The sequence below is a fragment of the Doryrhamphus excisus genome, chromosome 8 (genome assembly GCF_030265055.1).
Source record: "Doryrhamphus excisus isolate RoL2022-K1 chromosome 8, RoL_Dexc_1.0, whole genome shotgun sequence".
NCBI classification, from domain to species: domain Eukaryota; kingdom Metazoa; phylum Chordata; class Actinopteri; order Syngnathiformes; family Syngnathidae; genus Doryrhamphus; species Doryrhamphus excisus.
The window spans coordinates 18,726,101-18,749,797 of NC_080473.1; the positions used below are offsets into that span (position 1 = coordinate 18,726,101).

At 42.5% G+C, this 23,697-nt stretch overlaps 1 protein-coding gene across 3 annotated transcripts; it reads right to left on the minus strand.

Annotated features, from left to right (window-relative positions):
* Nucleotides 1-4,088: 4,088 nt before the first annotated feature.
* On the minus strand, nucleotides 4,089-23,103 carry brip1 (BRCA1 interacting helicase 1). 3 transcript variants are annotated; one of them, XM_058079790.1, is made up of 20 exons: nucleotides 23,002-23,103; nucleotides 22,349-22,460; nucleotides 20,761-20,976; nucleotides 19,930-20,054; nucleotides 18,929-19,039; nucleotides 16,770-17,042; nucleotides 15,686-15,907; nucleotides 14,901-15,100; nucleotides 14,676-14,808; nucleotides 13,104-13,246; nucleotides 12,445-12,622; nucleotides 11,425-11,565; nucleotides 10,401-10,562; nucleotides 9,220-9,379; nucleotides 9,003-9,124; nucleotides 6,669-6,781; nucleotides 6,514-6,596; nucleotides 6,196-6,432; nucleotides 5,329-5,412; nucleotides 4,089-4,707 (listed from the first exon to the last, which is right to left on the minus strand). In XM_058079790.1, exons 1-20 carry the CDS (start codon nucleotides 23,047-23,049, stop codon nucleotides 4,337-4,339), a joined length of 3,234 nt encoding a protein of 1,077 aa, XP_057935773.1. In that variant the 5' UTR covers nucleotides 23,050-23,103; the 3' UTR covers nucleotides 4,089-4,336. The 3 variants fall into 3 exon arrangements, with proteins under 3 accessions (XP_057935773.1, XP_057935772.1, XP_057935774.1); XM_058079789.1 differs by having other exon boundaries at nucleotides 22,830-23,095; XM_058079791.1 differs by lacking the exon at nucleotides 5,329-5,412 and having other exon boundaries at nucleotides 22,830-23,095.
* Nucleotides 23,104-23,697: the final 594 nt, after the last annotated feature.

Sequence of the window (23,697 nt, forward strand, 5' to 3'; positions counted from 1 at the left end):
AAATGGATGGATGGATGGATGGATGGATGGAAGGAATGTATGGGTTGGACGGATGGATGGATGGATGATGGATGAATGTATGGATGGATGGAAGGAATGTATGGGTTGGATGGATGGATGGATGGATGGAAGGAATGATGGAAAAACTTTTCAAAAACCCAATAGTGAAAATATTAAAAATAGGAGAAGAAAGCTGTAATCTAGGGAAGAAAAGTAAGAGTCATGTTTTTTCTAATCGTAATATTGTGGGAATAATTTCATCATACAAAAAATAGCAAAAAAAAGAAAAAAAAGTTACATTATGAGAAAAAGTTTGTATTGTAACTATCGACCTGATATCAGCATAAAAGTGTGATATCGGTATCAAAGTTGACAATATGCCAACACATACTGTATGTGTCCATTCCACCACAGGAGATAAGTCATGTCACACATATCGGTATCCGTATCGGCTGATATCGGTATCGGAAATTGAGAGTTGGACAATATCGGCACATTATTTTTGGCAAAAAGTCCAATATCAGACATCCCTAATTGTAACGGGGAAAAAGTTGCAATTTCTAAACAGAAAAAAAACATACATTGTGTAGGTGGAAGTGCTTAGCATGTCTCCATGTGTTGCTGTACTAAATATCAGCATGGGGCGTGACGTGTCAAGGAAAGAAGGCGTGTGTGTGTGTTTGTCTGTGAGGGCTTACTGAGTTGCGTTCCCACTGTGATCCAGATGGCCGTCATGTTTCAATCATGTTTATACGACGTCGAGGCTATTTCCCAAAGATTCCATGAAGTCCATGGTCTGTCTGATCACGTCTGAGCGACGTAAAGCCACAAACACAAGGCAGACATCATGGCCGTCAATGTACTCTCCTTCTTTTACAGGAGCTGTTTGAAGGGACGCTCCTCAGGCGGAAAGTCTCGCTTTACCCTCAACTCAACTGTCAAACGGGGCTAATCTTATTAATCTGACAGGATACACTGATAATCTAATCTACTAAACCCTTTCACGTCTGCGGGGGCAAAATGATCATACAGGAAAAATATCACCAAAAATGGATACGTACGTCTCAACAGTCACATGATGAGCATGACTTATGGTAGACTATCGTCCTATACCAGGGGTCAGCAACCCACGGCTCCAGAGCCGCATGTGGCTCTTCAGCCTCTTTGTTGTGGCTCCCTTTGCATTCATTCATTCATTCATTCATTTTCTACCGCTTTTCCTCACGAGAGTCGCGGGGGTGCTGGAGCCTATCCCAGCTGTCTTTGGGCGAGAGGCGGGGTACACCCTGGACTGGTGGCCAGCCAATCACAGGGCACATATAGACAAACAACCATTCACACTCACATTCATACCTATGGACAATTTGGAGTCGCCAATTAACCTAGCATGTTTTTGGAATGTGGGAGGAAACCGGAGAAAACATGCAAACTCCACACAGAGATGGCCGAGGGTGGGATTGAACTCGGGTCTCCTAGCTGTGAGGTCTGCGCACTAAACACTCACCCGCCGTGCAGCCGCTCCCTTTGCAATGCTTGAAAAACCCGAGTGGGGAAAATGCATGTCTTTGTAATCCAACTTTGTGTGAGACCATGAATGCATCCTGGCCGAGTTCTGACTGGTGATTGGATGAGCAGACAGGATGCTATTCAGTTCTCTCTCACACAGGTAAACATGAAGGAAAATAAGTAATACTTTCCCAGAGCTATTTGACTAATTCTAAAAAATAAATTTGAGATAATTTAAAAAAACTGCTGCATGGGAACCTGTTTGCGGCAGAGTAAACAAATCAAGTAAGTTCACACGTACATTCATGTAAGTTTATCTCCAATACTAGCAAGAGTACTCCAACTCGTCTTCTTATCTGAACTACTTTGATTCCCCCAAATTCCCTCCAATGTTGTTTTAAACATACTATGTTTTGCGGCTCCAGGCTATTTTTCTTTAGTGGGCAAGGGGGTAAAATGGCTCTTTTCATAGTAAAGGTTGCCGACCCCTGTCCTATACAGACACGTGCATTCGTCTCACGTGCAGTTTCACACGTCAAAAAGCATACATTATATTCAATCATTATTTTTAAATAATTACAATTTCATCACTTCATTTTTTTTTTAAAGAATTCAATGAATAAAACATAGAAAATATACAGTAACATTACAAACATATTCTATTTTAAAAGAAGCATTATTTTCTTAGGTATATATATATATATTCACATAAAAAAACAACAAAGGATAAATTCTATTCAACTAAAATGATTAATTTTGTGGTATACTGTATAATACTGTATAATAAACATTGAACAAATATTTGTCACAACTGTATAATAATATCATTGTATTGTACACTTTATGCAGAGTGTCCCAACTCCCTAAGACAGGGGTGGGCAAACTACGGCCCAGGAGCCACAGCCCGCCTGTTCTTTCCAAAGTATTTCATTGAAACTTAACATACAAGTTTGCATCATAGCTTGAGCCAACCTTTTGATAGTTTAGGTAGCTTTTTTTTAATTAATTTATGTGGTCTACTGTTTACAAAGTGCTCCTGAAAAAAGGGACACAAGCACATATAGCAGGTTGCATGACACATTTACAGATACAATAATTCCAGGTGGACTGTTAGAATTATATGTGTAAAATATATAGTCTGGCCCCCCCGCCAATTTTGTAATAACTTTTATTTCCTGGTGTCCTTAGAGTCTGGACTTTTTAAGAGGGAACCATGCATATCAGGGCTCTACATTAAAAAACAAAATGACTTGCCCATAGGGAATCCTTAAGGTGAGAACTACTTGCCCGAATTTGCCCCATGTAAAATGAAAAGACTGCCATAATGATATCATGTAATTTTTTATGGCATCACATGAGAATCTCAAATAAAGATGAAATGAGAGTACTACCATACTACCTTACATATCGTAGTCGTAGTCAGCAGTGATATTTATAAGTTGTGCATCACATTGAAACATTATTGAATAGACACATTTGTGTACTAGTAAAGTGTTTTTAATCCAGAAAAAAAGCTCAATAGTCAAACAATAATTTGTGAAGCAAAGGTGAGAAAAATACACAGAGAAATGGAAGCGCTAGATTTTGTAGCTTGTGCAAAATCAGCACTTGGTATTGGATCTAATGGGTGGTGTTTCATTGTGATCACTTCAAATTGTTCACTCACCTGTGCCATCATTTGATTTGCTGCCGCTAGTAAAATACTTGTTTAGGAGGCACTGGTTCATCACTTTTTGCTGTTTCCTTCAGAATTAGACGATGTTGGCAGCGCCGCCATGACGGATGTTTTCGTAGTCAAACGATCGCTGATTGGTTGAGCGCGAACAAGAACGGGTGTGGGTAAAACGCGGACTGTGGATTACGGACCGCGGTCTAAATAAACGATTCTGATTGGTCCATTTCAAGATTTGCAAGGATTGCTTTGCAAATTACCACCGGAATTACGCAGTCCGTGTTTTACCAACACCCAACAAGAACCGCTTTAAAAAAAACTCTTGGCAGTACGGCATGCTAAAGTGCACTTGCCCGACGGGAATATCACTGATTAGATTTACTTGCCGAATTTTGTTTTAACTTGCCCCAGGCCATCGGTACATCGTTATTGTCGAGCCCTGCATATGTTATATAATTCTGGCAAACATTCTGGCAACATTTTGTTGTTGAACAACAAAAAGTAATGAAAAACTAACTATGAGCGCTAAAAGCCTAAAAGCAGGGACACAAAAGGACTAACACGTTGCCGAGCAAGTGGAAAACGTGCAGCATGAGGAAGGCATGAGGGACAATCTGGCGACAAGTCACACTTGCTGCCATGCTTAAGAAGCCGAGGAGGTAATTATCGCCACGTGTGTGCATGAGCGGACCAGTAGCCAATGAAAAGGCAGAAGGCGGCAGCAGCGCGACAACACAGACCATGACAAACACTTTATCCTTATCAATTCATAACTTTGTCTTGTGAATTCGGACATTTTTTCCTGTAAATGTACAACTTTTTGTCATAGATTTATGACTTTATTCTCATTAAAAACTGAAATGGTGAGAAATAATTTCAATCAAGAAGAAAAGTTCAGGGATACATGATAAAAACTGTACTTTATTATGGCATCAAACATTTCCTTAAAGGCTAACCAACATATGATATAGCGTGTATAGTATGTATAGTATTTATAGTATGCTGTACTGTGGCTTGTGGGTCGTGGAAGTTGGTGCATATGAAACTTGGCTAAGAGCATATGTAACCCAATGCAACATAAAAATAATAAAATATAACACGATTTCCATCATTTCCTGCAGGAAAAGCTGCCTACACTTTGAGGCTGTCACTTGTCGCTTATCTTCTGGAAAGCCTACGAAGCTTACTATCCGTCTGCCGGATCTTGTTTCTCACCAGTTCTCCTGCTCTGGGACACGATAAGTCCAGCTGTTCCATCAAACTTGTTCCACCACAATGATCTTCTGACCGCTGGGCCTGGATCTCCGCTTCAGAAGTCGCCCTGGCAGGTGACGGATCCTCACAGGAAGCGGTTTCCTCCTCCTCATGGTGAAATAGCTCCGGGGTACAAAAGACACTTTGGTCCTCTTCGCTTTCTTTGTTTGAATGTGGAAGCTCCAAATGAGGATGAAGCTCTTCTCCTTTGGATGGACTCGATGGGACTTCAGCTGATGACTGAGGAACATGCTCCTCGCTCCTCTCTCGCTTGTCTACAAATACAAGAGGATGACTGCTCAGTGTCAGTGACCTCGTGCTCTCTTTCACCCCCAACTTCAAACTGTCAATCAAGCTGATTTACGATCAAAGACCTACGTATAACTGTATATATACAGTAAACCTCGGATATATCGGATTCAATTGTTCCCACTGGTTTTGTCCGATATAAGCGAAATCCGTTATATGCGTATACCGGAAAATGTCCGTTTTACGCATATATCGGATTTATATCCGGTATATGCGTAAATCGGATTTTATCCGTTATAAAAAGGCACTTCCTTGACTATGTTTCCAATGTACCTGGACGCGCAGGCAACGCTGCAAACGCTGCAAATGACGTCGTATAGCGGCCTGTCACGATTCGGCGAATCGGAGCGCCACGATGCGGCCATCCGATATATGCGAGGGAAATTTAATGGAAATGCATTGGAACGGGACTGGAGATTTTGTCCGAAATAGGCGAAATCCGTTATAAAAAATCCGATATATGCAATGAATTTTTATTGGAAATGCATTACAGAAAAATCGGTTCTTTTTTATCTGTCCGTTGTGAGCGAATTTCCGATATATCCGAGTCCGATATATCCGAGGTTTACTGTATACTACTGTCTTACCTGAGGTCAAATGAAGGTCGTTGATGGGTGTTTTAGGTTGGAAAGGTTGCACTGCCAGGGCAGCATGGATTGTCCTTTGCCAGTCTACAAGAAGAAAATAAATGTATTTTTTATACAAATGACTTTTCCTACGGGGGTGTCGAAAGTTAGGGGGGGGCGTCATTTTAATGTAAACCTGCCAACATGTACAAATTACTTACTAATTACTTATGTTAATGCATTTTCCTGGTTTCAGTTTCAATACAAGTCTGTACAACACAAATAAATGAATAAATCTTATTAGTTTCTCTAGTGTTTCAAATCAGGGGGGCGTGAAAAAATGACATCTAAAAATGCCTGATAATGTATTTGTATTTCCCTTCATTCAGTCATTTTAGGCTTGAAATCGCTTCAACTTGGCCAAAAATATGTAAGATTTGTTGACATTTCAGGTTGGCGGTTTGATCCTGGCTCCCTCCAATCAATGTCAATGTCGCTGAACACTCTTATCTCCAAATGCCATGATGTAAAGACGTACCAAGAGTGCCAAGGCTTAATATTTCAACAACAAAGACGTGATGGAAATGATGTCACGCTCAATAAAGCTCAAACAAAGGTGAAGGAGATGTAATTGAAAGCTACAGTCCAACATCTGTCACACGACAGACCTTACTGGACACGGGCCAGCCAATCAACGCATCCCATGGCACCCAAGCCCCTCCCCCCAAAACAACATGGGGACCTCCACTCATGTTTTCTTTCTTTCCAACATATTTGTATGACTTTGAGGAAATGGGATGAAATACTTATTTCCCCTACTGTACCTCCAGAAAGAATCAAATCGCTGTTCTCCTTTTTGAAGTACACCCAAGATTTAACGTGAGTCACCTGGTGGTTCCTGTCCAGCTTTCGCTGGTGTGAGAGGTGAATCAAGGAGATCCGAGGTCTTCCACGAAGCCGGTAACTCCTTTATTCCCGATGAGCTCCCTGGGGAGGAGACGGCAGAGAGCTGGTGGTCCGAGTGGGACAACCTCTGTTGCGCCTGAGAGAAGGCTTCCAGGGAGTGCATGGCGCCGCTGAAGGTGTCATGATGGTGGACAAGCTGGCGCACCCATTTGGACAGACCTGAGAGTCACATGACAATTTTCCATCATGTGCCGACAGAAATGAGTAGTAGCAGTAGGTGCTGCAAAAGGATGGTCGTACCTGTGATGTACTTGTTGGGATTATTCTTGTAACGGCTGTCCACCAGAATGAGGGCCCCCCAGTCGTTTCTGTGACGAATACACCTGAGAGTAATGTGAACCATGGGTTCAGTTACATCTGGGATGGATTGAGGGGGTCTGGACTTCAAGATTTACCTTCCTAGGGCTTGGTTTAGAGCTCGGTAAGCCTGAATCTCATACCAGCGATTGCCTGGCAGAAGACCTCTGCTCTTGCAGTGCAGGTCGTTGTACTTCATCTTCAGTTCAACCTGGAAGACATCATTATAAAACTTTCCTTACTTTACATACTTTACCTTGCTTTACATTCTTCAATGCACATTGTGTATTTAGAGTCAATCTGCAGAAAAATGATTCTATTACTTTTGTGCTCTCGCTTTGACACTCACCTGCTTCCGCATTCATGTGGGACATGACTGACACGTGCCAAAAAATCCACACCATTTTTTTAAGTGTATTCCCCATTTTCCAAATTGACAAACAGTCATTGGAATGGTTGTAGAAGTTCCGACTTTCCAACATGAAAGCATTCAGCTCATGCAGGACATTCTATTTTCCATCCATCTTCTTCCGCTTATCCCAGGTCAGGTCACAGAGGCAGCGGCCTAAGCAGGAAGCCCAGACTTGCCTCTTCCCAGCCACTTCATCCAGCTCCTTCCGGAGGATCCCGGAGCGTTCTCAGACACTGTCTCTCCAATGTGTCCTGGGTTTTCCCCAAGGCCTCATACGTGAGTGATCCAAGAGTGATACTTATAGGTTATCACATGGTTTGTCTGGTATCAGGCCAGGTATCATGCCCCCAAGTGTCAGTATCAGCCCGAGACTGGCACAGACGGCAGCAAAACAAACGCTGTGTGTTCACGCTCGTGCGCTGTTCTCTGATTGGTTGTTTCACGGGCACGATACCAGAGCAGCGCGCTCTGAGTGGACAGCTACGGGGGCTGATACTGGACATGGTTAAACTCTATATTTTATCAGTATCACAGTATCATTTCGGCCTTTTCCCGTATCATTCATGGGTGGTTTCTAGGGTACAGGGCCAATTAATACTGTAGTATGTGATAAATCAGAATACCCTAACCGGAGAATCCCTGCTGAGCACTTTTCTCTTGTACTGTACCCCAACCGTGATCTTAAACCCCGGCTAGGGACCGAACCGTGGTGATACCGTTCCACCTCTACTATTGAGGCCCTGAGGACTTTTATCCTATCTTACAGATCCTGCAGTTGTATGATGACAGGAAGTTGCTAAAAATGCCAGAAATGGCTCCATCCCTTTCAATCCGTCAGTGCCGCCTGTTAGCAGCAGCATTTCCAAATGCACAAGTGAAAAGTTCAGCTGGCATCTGAGGGGTAGCCATGAACGGCAGGTGACTGAGCAGAGCTGTAACTACTTCTGACAGGTACCATTTGTTTGCCTAGAGCCACCAAAGGGATGTGGCAGGTACAACATCACGTGCAGCGCACGGCGTCACCGCGACCCGTCAGTCTCTGCAAAAGGAAAAGGTTCTGAGCAAGCACGGCTCAGAGATGTTTTGAAAGAAGCACGCGGGCGGCCGTCCGTCTGAGCCTGAGCAATACAGCGCGGCAACAATCCTATCAACATTTCAGAAGAGGTCTGGCTCCATGCTGGGTGTGCAGTTAAAAATCCACTTCCAAACCTTCATCTCCTGCAAAAAGGCCAGTAGCCCAGAGGGATTATGTCATCTCAATGCAATGCTGACCCATTTTAGCATCCTGGCTGCTCACATACCTGGCCCGTACGCTGTCATCTTCCAATCCAACATGACAGGTAACATATGTGAAAAAGCCAATCCTGGCTCCAAGCTAATCTCCCAAAATGTGCAAGAAAGCACAAGCTAGAGGGCCCGACTTAAAATGTCAAGAGATCACTCGCTTGCTTTGGCCTTGTCCTCTGGAGTAACCCGTTCATCCTGAAAAACATAGATTTGACTATTATAAGGCATGACTGTCAGCACAGCATGGATTTCCTCATGTGCGGGGCAGGGGGGCGGGATGAAGGTGGTTGTCGGGCTCCGTGTCGGTGTGAACGCCTCTGGCCGTTTGCGACATCTTGTGTGTGTCACTCAGATTGTTGCAGGCCTCGTCTGGTACTGAACGGAGCTGACATGGGAGCAACTCATTAGCATGCGTCCGTGCGCACCAGCGTCACCATTTACACTTCTATCGCAGTTTTACCGGATGCATCACAGTGGACTGTGGGGATGTCAACAACTTGATCAACTCCAGTGCTTCAAAAGGAACAAGTGAAAAGCATAACCCTCAAGAAAGTTTATGCCATGGGGGTGTTATCAGACACCCAACTGACCAGACGGAACCATGCACGAGATCGGATCCACCAGAACGAGAGCAGAGAAGTAAAGTACAATCATCGAATACAACTAGACCGCTTTATAAAACCTGATGCGGCCCAGCCTTGCCCAGACCAATAGTTGCTCACCCCCTGCCTACCTGAAGGTCTTTAATGTTAGGGAAGGGGATCCCAATGGTGACCACGGCTCTGGCATTGTCATCAGTGAAGTCGAGTCCTTCGCTTACTTTCCCCCGACACACCGCCATCAGGAGAGCACCGTCTGCTCATGCAAGCAGGAGAAAAGAGAAGCCAATTCTTATCATCCGAGAACGGTTGAAGACAATTTATGACATGTCATGATGCAAATACTGTCACCTCTTTCCTCGCTGGATTTGATAGCACTGTAGTAGATCTGAAGTAGCTCATCAAAATCACCCTTCCCGCCACCACGAGGCTCCGCTATGACCATTTTCTGTTGCTCAAGTTTATTCCAGACACCCGTGGCGGTCCATCGATCCCGCAACTTATCCAGCATCTGCGTAAACAACTCCGTATCGTCACGTAGCAAATGCAGGCTCTTCATTGGCTGATCTTAAAAAGAGAAACCCTGAAACAGCGTCATTTTCTGACATTCTGTCTGACATCTCATCTGACTTAATGATGGTAAAGGTTGTCTTGGACAGAGCTTGGATTACTGAACTGCCCCAGCAAGGCTTCCAATGCTGGCGTTGGACGCAGTGAGGCAGGAACTTCACCTTTTTATTTGGCTTTTCTAAATGGACAGGACTATTTTGACAGATAACCAGTCTGTGGGGGTTAAAATGCTTGCTGCTTGGAATGGGGATCACATACTTACATATACTTTCTCTACTTAAAAGACATTAGGGGTGCTCCGATCGATCGGCCACTGATCAGTATCGGCTGATACTAGGGGAAAAAAACCTGGTATCATGCCGTGTGTGGGTCTCAACCTGCTGTACTTGCAAGTGTGGGCAACATTTGGGGATGAGTACCACCTCAATATGAATTTGGGAGCATGCAGACACTATGTAACTGCGTTGTGGTTGTGTGACGGGCTGTGTTGGGCTACGGATGGCGTGTGACGCTCGTGCCCACTGAAACCACTCCCGACTCCGTGGTGGGTGCACGGCTGTCTCTGCAATTCCCCACTTTGGCTGTCCAATGAGGGTGCACAGCTTGCGTGGACCGTGACGAGTGAGCATTTGCGCCACGCTTGAAACGCGTGTTGTGCACACTGATTACAACAGCGCTACCAAGCTGACGGCGAGTGCCGGCATTTTGTCTCCTCTCCGGGGACAAAAGAGGGGGGTCGGCTGCATCGGCAGAGCTCTCTAGACATGAAATAACACCCCTAGTCACTTTTACACTTATCATTGCTTGTTTACATTACATTGCGCAGGCTACAGAATCACTGACAAAAGAGAATTGTGCATTTACGTAACCACGTGATGTTCCCTAAATGCAACGTGTTAAGCGTGTCTGAAACTAATTAAGCATACAGTTATTATTGGAGTATGTGCGGATGCCATATTTACCTTGTAGGAAGGCAAGAAGCAGAGAACTCCTTTGGCCACAACTTGGCACACATGCAGGAGCAGAGCACCAACCTCATCTTGGAAGGCAAAGGTTTCAGTATGTTGGAAGGTGGCACACAGCTTCCTGCCCTGAGGCCCTTCACCAACGGTGCCAACCCAAACCTGCACAGACACACACCAGCAACGTGAGCATTCATCGAAATGGCTGCCTTTGTGCCAGTTGCTGGTGGATATACACTGTCAGTAATATGATGCTTTTTGAGTTTCCTTGCAATTTCCTGAAGAGACAAGTGGGTCTCCTGATGTTTGCAACTTTAGTTGATGCTTCCAAAATTCAACTAATGCAAAAAGTGTCATTTTTCCTTCTTAATACAATCAGTGGTTTGTGGTAAGGTGAGGCTCTGATGAAACATTTAAAAAATAATGATACTAAATAAGAATATTTGTCCGTTGAACTGTATTATAAATGTATTTTCTCTATCGTTAAAATTCACAATATTTGCACTTTTCCTGATGAAATACAGGCAATACAAGTGGGAGATACATCCCTGCGTACGCCGCCATTTTTGGAAAATGTGTTGGCTATGACTAGCCTGTAGAGGAAGTAGGGTGGTCGGAGGGCTTGCAAGGGTGTCGTACTTATCAAGAAAGTGATTAATGACACCCACGTGCGTGCCGCTCGCCCCCTATGCAAAATTGTTAGCTTATAGATCGTTTTAGACAAACGTGTGTCCACATTATACAACGCTTTTGCACCCCAGTTGTGTTGTCATTGACGAATATTTCAATTTGTTTGCCAATCTGAAACATTTAAGTGTGACAAACATTAAAAAAAAAAAAGGAATCAGGAATGGGGCGAAACACTTTTTCACACCAATTGGTGCCTCCGACCTCTCCGGGTACAGTGACTGGCCCAGGGACACAACATCTGCATCTACATCTACGTCCTAAACCACTGCCGCCATTCATGCAAACGTTCTATATAGTAAAACTGTATACAGTATATGTGGCAGAGCATACGGACCTGAGATTTGTTGATAACATGACTGGCCTCCAGTTGAATAGAAAATTTCACCCCGAGTTCCGAAGAGAAGGATCCCATAGGTGACAGCGTCCCTGATGTCAGGACAATGCTGTGTACTCTCCCACTTAAGTCGGAAAAAGCCTAAAAAACACATCATGCACAGCAGTAAGCAAGGGAGGTGCTCCTGTTTACTAACCTAAACACATATGTATATTAAGCATATATTAAGGACTATATAAGTAAACTTGACTTGACACTAGCCAAAGGTAACGTTAAGTGTCGGAGCAGCCGCCTTTGCTGCTGTGTTTTCGTTTTGAGTTAGGAAAAGTTAAGGCTAGGTGTAAGTATTCCATATGATCATGGAATAGAAAACCATAAAACCTTGTTGGGGGTGTTTAAATAGCAGACTTTCTAGTGTGATAGGTGTGTCTCATTATGTATTAAGTAGCTGCTTTTATATCTTTAGATGATACAGAAAAGAGAAAGCCGTGTATTCATGTGGGCAACATTCCCCCCAAAAGTGCAATTTTCCATTCATAATATACCATGTTTTTTTTAGTTTAAAAAAAATTTAATTCAGAAAGATATTAAAGTGCCCCCCCACATCTTTTGACGTTTAATATGTAGCTCTCTGTGGAAAACCCTGATGATTGCACATTACTTACATTTGATTTGCTGTGCTCTGTATCATTCGAGTGCCTAAAGTTCAACTCAATTATTGTGGCCACTAGGTGTCGACAAAAAACAAAAACATCCACCGACCCACTTAAAGGCAGCACATGTTCAATGATATATTATATAATAGCATATCAAGTTGTGCCTGACTATATGACACAGGACCAGCCAAACTATGAAAAAAAAGTGTGACAAATAATTACTAATATCAAAAATAAATCAAATAATATCAATCGATTTCAGTTTGTTCTTGTGACTTTCTGCCTTTTAATGCCAATTTTACTTTTGTGCTAGAGTCCAATGAAATCTTATGGTAAGCAAAGTAAATCACACATGGAAACTCACCACAGCAGGGTTGAGACACCAGAAGCTCAGAGTCAGAACTTCCGTCTTCATTTTGATTTTCCGGCGATGTTTGTTGTTTGGTAGGACCAGGAAACCCTTGGAATCGTGATTGTCGGGTGGGGCCTTGCTCACCCAAGCATAGTTCTTCTGGAGTGCAACTTTGTAGTCTTCACAATACCTACACACACACACACACACATTTTTATTAAATAACGCATAAGGGGGTCAGGGGAAGCTAGGACTAGCCGTCACAGGCAGGTGAAAAAGGGAGTGATTGATTTGCTCACCTGCACCTTACGGGTAATTAAAATTTTAAGAAGAACGTAGTGGCTTGTAAACCAGATGTTTACAATGCCAATTTCATTTTGTCATTTTATTTTTGTTTGATTGGAAATGTTACCAGGTGCCAGTGTCAGAGTTGAAAAATGACATTGAAATATTCAATCTAACTGTCCTTGAGCAAACCCCCACTCTATTTTAGAGTTGCACAATCCCTGTGTTAATGCTCTAATAACAGTCTGTCCATCAACAAATGGCCATAATTCGCCAGAAAGGTAGAAGAGAGCTACGTAAGTGACGCAGCTGCACGGTACATGTGTTGAAACAAGGAATATTCCAACACCATATTTCTGAATTCATGTTTTAGGGTTGTCTCATACCTGGACTTGTCTCTGTAGAGGAAGTCCAGCACCATGAAGAGGCCTTTGAGGACAGTGGATGCTGAAGAGCTGATAGTTGCGACCTGCTTGCTGTCCTCGTTACCATCATCCTCCTCCTTCTCCAGCACTTCTTCCAGAGTTTTCTAGGACATGAGCACAGCAAAGATACAGTATGTAAGACGACTACAAATATCTGTTCTGTTCAGAGACTGTGATGATACTGTACACAGAACACATGAAGGACATGTCCAACACAGTAATAAAACACCAAATGTACAATTAACGGTGCTGTCTGTCATGGCTTAGCTGTCCATCCCAGCTTCCTCCTGCTCAGCCATGGTTGATAAATGTTGATAGCGTCTCCGAGACTGCGTGTGCATGAGCTGTGGGTGAGTAACAGCCTAAGGCCACGGACGTCAAAACTCATTCAGCTTAACTGGTAATTGTGAAGAATATACACATAATTGTCATGTTCTATGAAAACACCATGGGTAACATATGCTAGTCAGTGGTGGAGTTCTTATACAGTAGTGTGAAACAGTGTTTGGCCCCTTCCCGATTTTGGTGGAAACATGGAACAGTGGTGAACCTTCCCAGGAGTGGCCGGTCAACCAAAATGACCCCAAGAGCTCTGTGACGACTCACCCAAGAGGTCACAAACCCCACAATAACATTCAAAGAAGTGTCTCAGTTAAAGTCAGTGTTCATGACGCCACCATAAGAAAGACATTGGGCAAAAACGGCCTGCATGGCAAAGTTCCAAGACCAAAACCACTGCTGACCAAAAAGAACATTAAGGATGGTCTCCATTTGGCCAGAAAACATCTTGATGATCCCCAAGACCTTTGGGAAAATACTCTGGTCTGACCAGACAAAATTTGAACTTTTTGGAAGGTGTGTGTCCCATTACATCTGTGGTATAAAACATCATAGCAACAGTAAAATATGGTGGTGGTAGTGTGATGGTCTGGGGCTGTTTTACTGCTTCAAGACCTGAAAGACTTGCTCTAATAAATGGAAGCATGAATTCTGCTGAAGGAGAATGTCCGGCTATCTGCTGGTGACCTCAAGCTGAAACCAATTTGGGTCCAAATGAAGACTTTGGAGTGGCCTAGTCCAAGTCCTCATCTGAATCCTATTGAGATGCTGTGGCATGACCTTAAAAAGGCTTCATGCTGGAAAAGCCTCCAATGTGGCTGAATGACAACAATTCTGCAAAGATGAGTGGGCCAACATTCCTCCACAGCGCTGGAAGAGACTCATTGCAAGTTATCACAAACGCTTGATTGCAGTTGTTTCTGCTAAGTGGCCCAATCACATTTTCACACAGGGACATGGAGCTTTGGATTGTTTCCTCCCTTTAATAATAAAAAGTTTCAATTAAAAACTGCATTTTGTGAGCAGGTGTCTTGTCATTGACTAATATTTACATTTGTTTGATGATCTGAAGAAACATTTAAGTGACAAACACAGGAAAAAATAAGAAATCAGGAAGGGGGCAAACACTTTTAGACACCGTTATACAGTATTTGGTGAGCAGCCCAGACCTGTTAAAAGAAGATGCTAGTGTACCTGCAGCATCCGGAAGGAGTCAGGAGTGATACCTCGGCCGTGAAAAATGGCCAGTATGTCTTTTCCACTCCAAACCTTACTAGCATTTTCATATCCCCGATCTGACAAAAGGCTTTGGCTCTCCTGGATCCAGCTGCATGGACAAACATACATCACAAGAAGATACGTGCACACCATCAGATAGCTCCATAAGACCATTTCAAATTGCTTTTCCGAGTCACTAACTTGGTGAGGGAATAGCAGAAGTCCCTCAGAAGCTCGTGCTGTGATCGGCGGATGTTGTTGGTGACCATGCCGTCAAGCTCCTCCGTGCATAACAGCAAACTATTGTGGTCTAGTGTGTAGCTGGCACATTCCCTGGCACAGTCTTCAATGTTATGGGCTTCATCCAGAACCAGGATGTGGCCTGAAAGATCAATCGCCATCTGACACATTTAAAAAAAGAGGAAAAAGAGGATTAGGGACTGGCAAATCCTGAACACTATAAATGTGATATATTATTATTATTTCTATTTTACATATATTTTATACATGAATTGCTAATTTTGCTCCACCCTCGGCCATCTCTGCGTGGAGTTTGCATGTTCTCCCAGCGTGCATGTGTGAGTTTTCTCCGGGTATTCCGGTTTCCTCCCACATTCCAAAAACATTGGTGACTCCAAATTGTCCATAGGTATGAATGTGAGTGTGAATGGTTGTTTGTCTATATGTGCCCTGTGATTGGCTGGCGACCAGTCCAGGGTGTACCCCGCCTCTCGCCCGAAGACAACTGGGATAGGCTCCAGCACCCCCGCGACCCTCGTGAGGATAAGCGGTAGTAAATGAATGAATGAATGCTAATTTTGCACATGCAGAGCAAGTCCGACCTGGACAGTCCCACCAGGAAATTCTGGTGAAAAAAGGTACAATTATTTTTTTTGGAAAGTTTCAATCACCAGCGTTGATGTCCTAAATGAACTGAGCATTTTGGAATTGGTTGAGAAATGTGAAAGGAACCAGAATCTACTCACGCTCTCTCGGATCATTGGATCCAGCAGGTAGTTATATGGACAGAAGACGATGCGGGAGCTTTGCATGAGTTCTCGAGCAGCATAGTATGAACAGGAACGAAGCCGTTTGCCCAGCATGACGATGTCCTCAATGTCCCAGGCTTCCTGCATTCCGTGGACCAGTTGGAGTGTGCTCTGGTTGCTCATTTTCTGTACGGCGTGGTAGTAACGGCAGGACTTTCCCTGAGATGAACAAACACTTTTCGGTAAGGAATACATTCAGAGCCGGAATGTTAAAACAATGACAATAATGCATTTTGGAATTAATTGCAAACAAGCATTCAACCGAAATAGGTTGTTTATCAGCTAATCAAAAGTTTAAGAGAACAGAGAACAACTGGGCAAAATGTTGGATGTGATTTAGTGTCATGATGATGGCAAAGGCAAAAAAGGTTTTCTCTCTTTGAACACGGTGGGATTGCTGAGCTGCAAGGCGTGCCATTGCTGCTGAGGTTGGACGCAGTAATTTGGTAATTTCAAACTTCTGAAAAACATCCTGAAAAACAAAAAAGTACCCGAAAATGTCACCGGCCCTGAGCCGGAGGAACGCGGACCATCCTCTGCAAAATGAAGGTCGTTACTGGTGTGCAGTCCATTAAGCAACAGACACCATGTGCCAGAGAAAGGAGGAGCCTGCTGAGGCCTTGTCCCCTTTAAAATTGGAGGTTTGGAATTTGCAGGAGAACCAAACATGAGACATTGAAAGGTGGAAGAACGATTTATTCTCCCTTGATGGTCCTGATGGCTTCTAACGTTACTGGCATGACAAGGAGATCCCGCCTGAGATGTTTTCCACACGGCACAGTGGAGCTTCATTCCCACTCGCCTCCTGGAAACACTGGCATCAAGCAGCCATGTTTCAGGTGAACGTCACAGCCTCTCATTAATCACTCCTTTTTTATACATTTTATTTATATTTTAGGGGCTTTTTAGTGTTTTATGGTCAGCTGATGAACAGCCTATTCCACTTAAATGCTTGTTTGCAATGAATCGCTAACTCAAAATATGTTTTGTTCCACTCCCATGTGTGTTAGTGTAATCTCACATCTTTGCCTTCTCGTAGCTCTTTGCAGAGTTCGTTCCGGTGGGCGTGAGGTGCCACAGCAGGGTTGACGCAGGTGTGATCTCTGCTGGATAATATGGTCATCGGAGTAGTGGAGTACGCCGTACGCTTCATCTCATGGGCAATCTGAGTGATCTGTTTGTGCGTGCGCGTGCCAAAGAAAATCTTGGGTATCTTCGGTATCTTCTTTTTGCCATTTTCATCCTTCAGATTTCCCTTGGCTGAAGCACACAGACACTGGTGGCATTCGGGGGACTGGGAGAAAACACCAAAACTGAATTAGATGCTCAAAAAGACGTCCTGGCGGCGTCTCACAGCATAAGTTACATTTGAAGTGAAATACAGGTGCTACTCGGGTTACGTTTTGTGGTTTTGTGGTTACATTACTAAGTAGTGTGTCCAGGAAAAAGAAAGTGAAGGGAAATTAGAGGCTGTTCCAACCACCATTGGGGTTAAAGATGGTTTCATGTGAAAGGTTCTGCTCCTATGAAATGATAAGTGTAGAGCTTCTTCCTACCAGTAAACCCATCTCTCCCTCCTTTGCAACGCCCCTGCCAGTGTGCAAGACAAGCACAGGGATAAAAGAAAGGAATTTTTTTAAGTGCATTTTTTTTTCCATCCTCCACAATCCTTATGTGAAACAAAAACACATCTTTCCCTTTTCTGTGCGTTCTAAACAGAGAAACACAGCCACCATGAGGCAGCTAACAATGCCCTAATGGGACACACCTATTTTACCTATAAAGTCTGCACAAAAAAACACATCCAAGGCCTCACTAATTAAGTATGGTGTGGTCTAGTCTAGTCGTAACAGTCTGGTTACGACTGTTTTTGTCAGCACCAACTCCATTACGATACTGTTGGCAGAACGCTGTGGTCCCTTTGGTTTGTCAGAGAAAGTCACTGGTAACATAACATTCCTAAAATCCAACCCAAGGACCAAATCCCTCGAAGCAAGCCCATAAATATCATTTATGGTTACAATTAAACCTTTGCGGACTACCATGACCCGGATGGGACAGTTACATCCCTGAGGTGTTTTCCATTGACCCTTTATACTTGAAGTGGTCATGTGGAGGGCAAGGATATGAGGAGGACCCTGGTGCAAGTGAGACCCCAGAACATAGAAAAAAAAAAGACAGCCATTACACACTGATAACAAGTCAAATCAGCTCAACAATGGCAACAACTTGGGGCGTCACTAGGTTCTGAGGACAGGGGGGGCTTGGCCCCCTGGAGATGCACAGGATATGAATGAATGTTGTAGACATTCAAAAAAATCAAAAAATCAAAAAAAACAAATAACAAATAAGAACTGGGATATGGCTTTCCCACTTTTGGACAGATTTAGTAGAGATACTCAATTGTTTTAGGCCACCATTAAATTTACACAAGTACACACAATCTACACTGCAAAACCATTGATCAAGCTCTGCAACCATTCTGTCCAGTGGACAGTGATCAGTTATATAATAATCATTATATTATTAATTAGCCTATTATTATTAAGATCAATATATGCCTTTATTCGTGCTATCATCATTATTCTTCTTCTGATTATTACTACTACTAGTATTAGAAGGCTAGTATTAGCCTGCTTATTGGCTTGCTTATTAGCCTGCTTTTGCCCTATTATAGGAAATTTGTAAAAAAAAATCAATTTAAAAAAAATAAAAAGAAAAAATATCAAATTATTTAGGGGGGCTTAAGAACATTTTAGGGGGGCTTCAGCCTCCCTAAAATTGGCCTAATGACGCCACTGACAAGGACAAATGCTTCAATCTGCTCCAGGCTTATGGCACAAAGTCAACATATTTGGTGGAGTGTATCGCCACCCAGTGGAGATCACTTTGAAGTCAGAAAGACGATGCTGTTGACTGCTGTTTGGCCATGGTTAGAATAGTATTAGAATGTTGTACTCTGGTGTTAAACCATGCCAATGTTTCAGATAATGAGGTTTGCGCATTTGGAAGTGAGCCCTGAAAGACGCTTGGGATGGCTCTGAACACTCATTCATTCATTTTTTAAGAATGGCTCACTGACAAGTAACCTCTTCTCTTGAGAAACTTCAGACTGTCCAGTCCAGTCTCTCCCACAATGTAAATAAATATTGACCCCATGTGACAGTCGTGTATACTCACAGAGCAAGAAGACGCCAAATCAGCGCCATGGTTTTTTGCCTTTGGAGTCCAGTGCTGAGGACCTGAAGAGGGATTTGCCATCTCTGGCATCTCCTCGGTAAACACCACTCCCTGCAACAGACCACGTTTTACATATGAGATCCAACAGAAACCACCCAACAGTTGCCATTTATTTTTTCCCCACAGTGGGACAGGAAACAGGACGTCCTTTTCCAAAGGCAAACTTCTTAAAGTCGTGATGATTTCTATGGGAAAATCCAGTTTTCATACATTTCACTTTATGTCAGACCATTGGTATATTTTGTCTCACTCAGAGTACGACGTACAACATAATGTCACCATGACACTTTTTGATGGACAATAATTGTAATACTAATTAATACCAATAAACTAAATAAATAATATTGTCTGCATTATTTTAAGACCATATTTCATTAATGTCATAATAATGCAAATACACCCTATTTAAACTATTTAACTCATTTTATTCCAAACTCCTTTTACGTGACATTTACGGGGACAATATGCAAAGCAAGGACGTTTTGGACACCTCTTGACGATAGTTTGCCAGTCCGGTAGCAGTGACGCTTGGTGACGTCATCATCTACGACAGTGTGCCCAGGTCGAAACACATGCTTACGTACGTAGAAGCAATAAATGGCACACACGCGCTTGTTCCAGGGGAGGAAGGAGAAGAGACGAAAAGGTGGGAAGCTGTATTTTTTTGTTTACAGTAGTTTTGTCACACATTGACCCTGGCGTTTGTCCTGCGAGAAGTATCTGTCTGCTCTCACCACGATCAAACCACCGTATCCTGTTCAGTGTCTCGGTCAATATATCGAGCTTGGCAAAATTATTGAGTTTGTGTGGTTAATTGATTTATCGTGACAGGCCTGGTCGGACACCAATGAGTCTGATAATGAAAGAAATATCTCTAACCCAAAGTGAACACAACCAAAGTGTGTAAATTCACAACAGAACAGTGTGTGAAAAGGTGCTACCTTGGGTTCAGCCGTGCGAATGCGTTTCCTCTGTGGCTGGAAATCATCCTGGTCGGCAAGGATGGAAAACTGGGAGTTCTCACTCAGGTGAGAATCCAGAAACGTTTTTCTGGGAAGTGACTCCGCTGACAAATATGCAGAAAGTAGATGGATGAATATTCTGTACTTTGTAGATTGTCACTGTGGTTGACAAGTTGGTCAATACACTTGGTACTTAATACAAAATACGTTTTGTTGATGACGTCACTGATGGGCTCAGTACACGGGACATCGTATCGTATCGATACTAATTATCATCTGATCAACTGCATGGAAATATCTTATCTCTCAAGCTTATAAGACTGATGACAAGAAGTAATCAGTTTTATCACAATCAGCCATCTCAATACAGTGGCTCCCTGCACATTCACAATTCAATCCAACAAAAATTTGTCAAAAAATTTTCTATTTTGTCTGAAAATATGCCAGCTTTGGTTCACCCAAAGTCAGTAATAATTCACCAATACGTAACAATACAAGTCGAATGTACAGTATACATGTACCAGCCCATAACGTGTACTTGTCTTCATACTTCGCGAACTGATTTATTTGTGAAGGTCCTTGAACGCACCATAGTCGTGCGCTGAGAAAATCTCAATTTCTTGCAAATTTTCCAACTGGTCTAAACATTTTGATCAGGAGCGTATATTTGATCATTCTGACTGATCCAGCCTCCAAAAGCCAACAGTTGGTGGAACTGTGGTACAGATGATTTCAAATATAATTCATCATAGTGTAAAAATCAAACAACATCAGCAAAACGGTTTGCTTGAAGATGTGCCATAAACCTACTGGTTTGTGATCCTGCATGCAGCTGCTGTGACGTCTCTTTGGAGGGTGAGGCAGTCAAATCAATAACATCAGCCTTGACTGGCGTCACCTTCGAGACAGGTGAGACTTTGCTATGGCATACACAGTCACATGGGATGCTGACATTTGACCTCTTATTGTCGCCAGACATTTTACAAGCCTGGCTCTGATCTTCAGATCCTCCTCCTTGCATTTTATCTGCAATCAAACATAAACGCAAACAGCCGTCATCCATCCACCCATTTTATTTACTGTTCATCCTAAGGATAATTCATAATGCCGCCTACAGAGAACATACTAACTGCTTATTTCTAAAATCACAAATACTTCAACTAGCTGATGTAGTCTTCAAACAGCTAAAATAATGCATAAGGCTAAAAATAACCAAATACCTAAAAATGTCATCCAATACTTCTCTACAAGAGAGGAGAAATATGATCTCAGGGAAGAACTACATTTGAAACACTTATATGCTAGGACTACGTTAAAAAGCCATAGCATTTCAGTATGTGGAATCAAACTATGGAATGGATTGAGTAAGACCCTCAAACAATGCACAACGATGAGCCAATTCAAGAAACAATACAAGCAGTTGATGTTTGCTAAATACAAGGATGAAGAGTCTTGAACCAGTCATGATGTGCTATACATATCACTATATTGACACTTACTATGGTACCCATTATGTCATTGGATGCTCATATCACCTCCTACTTCGGTACGTGACAAAAAAAACAAAAAAACCTTACACTATATTATGAAAGCAGGAAGTGAACAAATGTAACAGTTACTGATTGTAAAAGTACCAGATGGAGGGGTAGGATTTAATAAGCTTTGCTTCTTCCTACTCCTTTTGGACATGTGGAACTGTGAACTGATTATGGGATGCACTCAATTGTAATCTGAAGCATGTTCAAATTAAATAAAACCATTACCATTACCATGTGACAAAAAAAAACAAAAAAAACCTTAAACTATATTATGAAAACAGGAAGTGAACAAATGTAACAGTTACTGATTGTAAAAGTACCAGATGGAAGGGTAGAATTTAATAAGCTTTGCTTCTTCCTACTCCTTTTGGACATGTGGAACTGTGAACTGATTATGTGATCATTCAATTGTAATCTGATGCATGTTCAAATGAAATAAAACCATTACCATTACCATATCCTGCTCATGACCAGATGACTCCACTTCTGTCTGATTGGATGTGATTACAACACATCTCACCTTCCTATAACAAAACTTAGCCCCATGTGAGCGACAGTCAGAAGGCAAAGCTAATAACCCCAAAAATAATTGAATTCATTGGACACGATGACCAGCCTGTGTCAGTGCCGACTGCTCTCTCACTTGGAAGTCCCCTCTGGAAGTCCTGCTGGAGCTCCACCAATGTATTCTCACACTTATTTTGTCTACTACTGTATATTGGGTAATTATAGGGGTGTTATGTCATGTATAGAGGGCTCTATTTATGTTAAAAAGCGTATTTAGAAAGTCGTAAACAGGTTTAAGGCATCCTACTTCGCGGAGACTCACTTATCAGAGCCGGATGTGGAAGCAAACTTACCCAACTGTGCCCGCTGCCATCCCAGCGCCGAGCACAGCAAAGCTAAACTCTTCCCACTTCCTGTCGGACTCTCCAGCAAACAATGCTGCCCGTAGTTCAGCCCTCGTAAGATCTGCAAGTGTGGCATCAAGTTATTTCAATGCCATCATGTCATGTTGAATATATTTACACATTCAAACTTGCATTTTGAAATGTTCTACTGATTTGTTTATTCCATTCCATTCACTTGCAATATTAAGCAGTCAGAAAAACAAGTTATTCTAGGATACTTTCATCTACAACAGGGGTGTAATTTTGTGAGTGTGTGTGTACCTTCTGTTGTAAATGTATACAATGCAAATATGTACAGTACAACAGCCTCTGATGGCTAGAGGAAGACACAGATAAGAAGAAGGTTTATATAGGCTGTATGCTACTCTAATGCATCAGTGTGTATATATGTGTACAGTACATATGTCCTGTGTATATGAGAGTAACATACTGAATTCATCATGGCCAGCTGGGATGGATACGCCTTGCAGGGGAAGTGGATTTTCACCCCTCCGATAGTATAATCCACATAGGACGCTGTCATCTTTATGATCCGCAAAATAATAATAACTCTCTCTCACACACACAAGCAAACACTGTTGCACATAAAGACTGTTACTTGCCGCTACAACGTTACCACACCAGGAAGCCGTATGTACTTCATGTGTCATTACAAAACACCGCCACTTTCATTTTTGTCTTCTTCTTCGCCTGATTTCTTCTTCTTCTTCTTCTACAATGGAGGGACTACAATGGCGCCCCCTTTGGACATGATGCGTATGGCCGTCCAAAGGCGTTAGCAGGAATTGCATCCCCAGCATTCGAAGGGTGCCCCCCATACTCTCGATGGGCACACCGGAGGAGGAGGAGGACTATTCTGCTTCTATTTGCAAAAGTAAAATTGATGAATTGTTTTAATGTGTATTTATTTCACTTTATTTGGAATACAAAGTATTTTGTGCTCATTCCGAATCTTTTTCAAAGAGGGCATGATGACTTCTATCTAAAGTCAGTGTCTATACCAGGGGTCTCAAACTCAATTTACCTGGGAGCCACTGGAGCACCGGGCAAGGCTGGGCCGCATCAGGTTTTCCAAAAAAAAAAAAAAAAACTCATTTATTAAAAACAGAAAAAATATACAAACTTTTTCAGTGCTTTGGTTCCGATTTCCTACAATAAAAGCACTGATAAAACATTCCACTGTTCTCAAATATCTTAGTTTTTATTTTTCTGCACAAAATAAGATGAAAAATAAATAAACAAATCAAGAATAAAGAAAATCAATCAATTGGTAATAAATAAATATTATACACTCTTAA

Bases quoted from the DNA above. Each gene is read 5' to 3' on its own strand.
- brip1 (XM_058079789.1), bottom strand. From the start codon at position 22,922: ATGACAGCGTCCTATGTGGATTATACTATCGGAGGGGTGAAAATCCAC. The intron at 20,977-22,348 runs GTAAGTTTGCTT...GTTTGATTGCAG, and splicing joins ATGGCAGCGGGCACAGTTGG to ATAAAATGCAAGGAGGAGGA. The intron at 12,623-13,103 runs GTATGAGACAAC...GTGTGTGTGTAG, and splicing joins CTCTACAGAGACAAGTCCAG to GTATTGTGAAGACTACAAAG.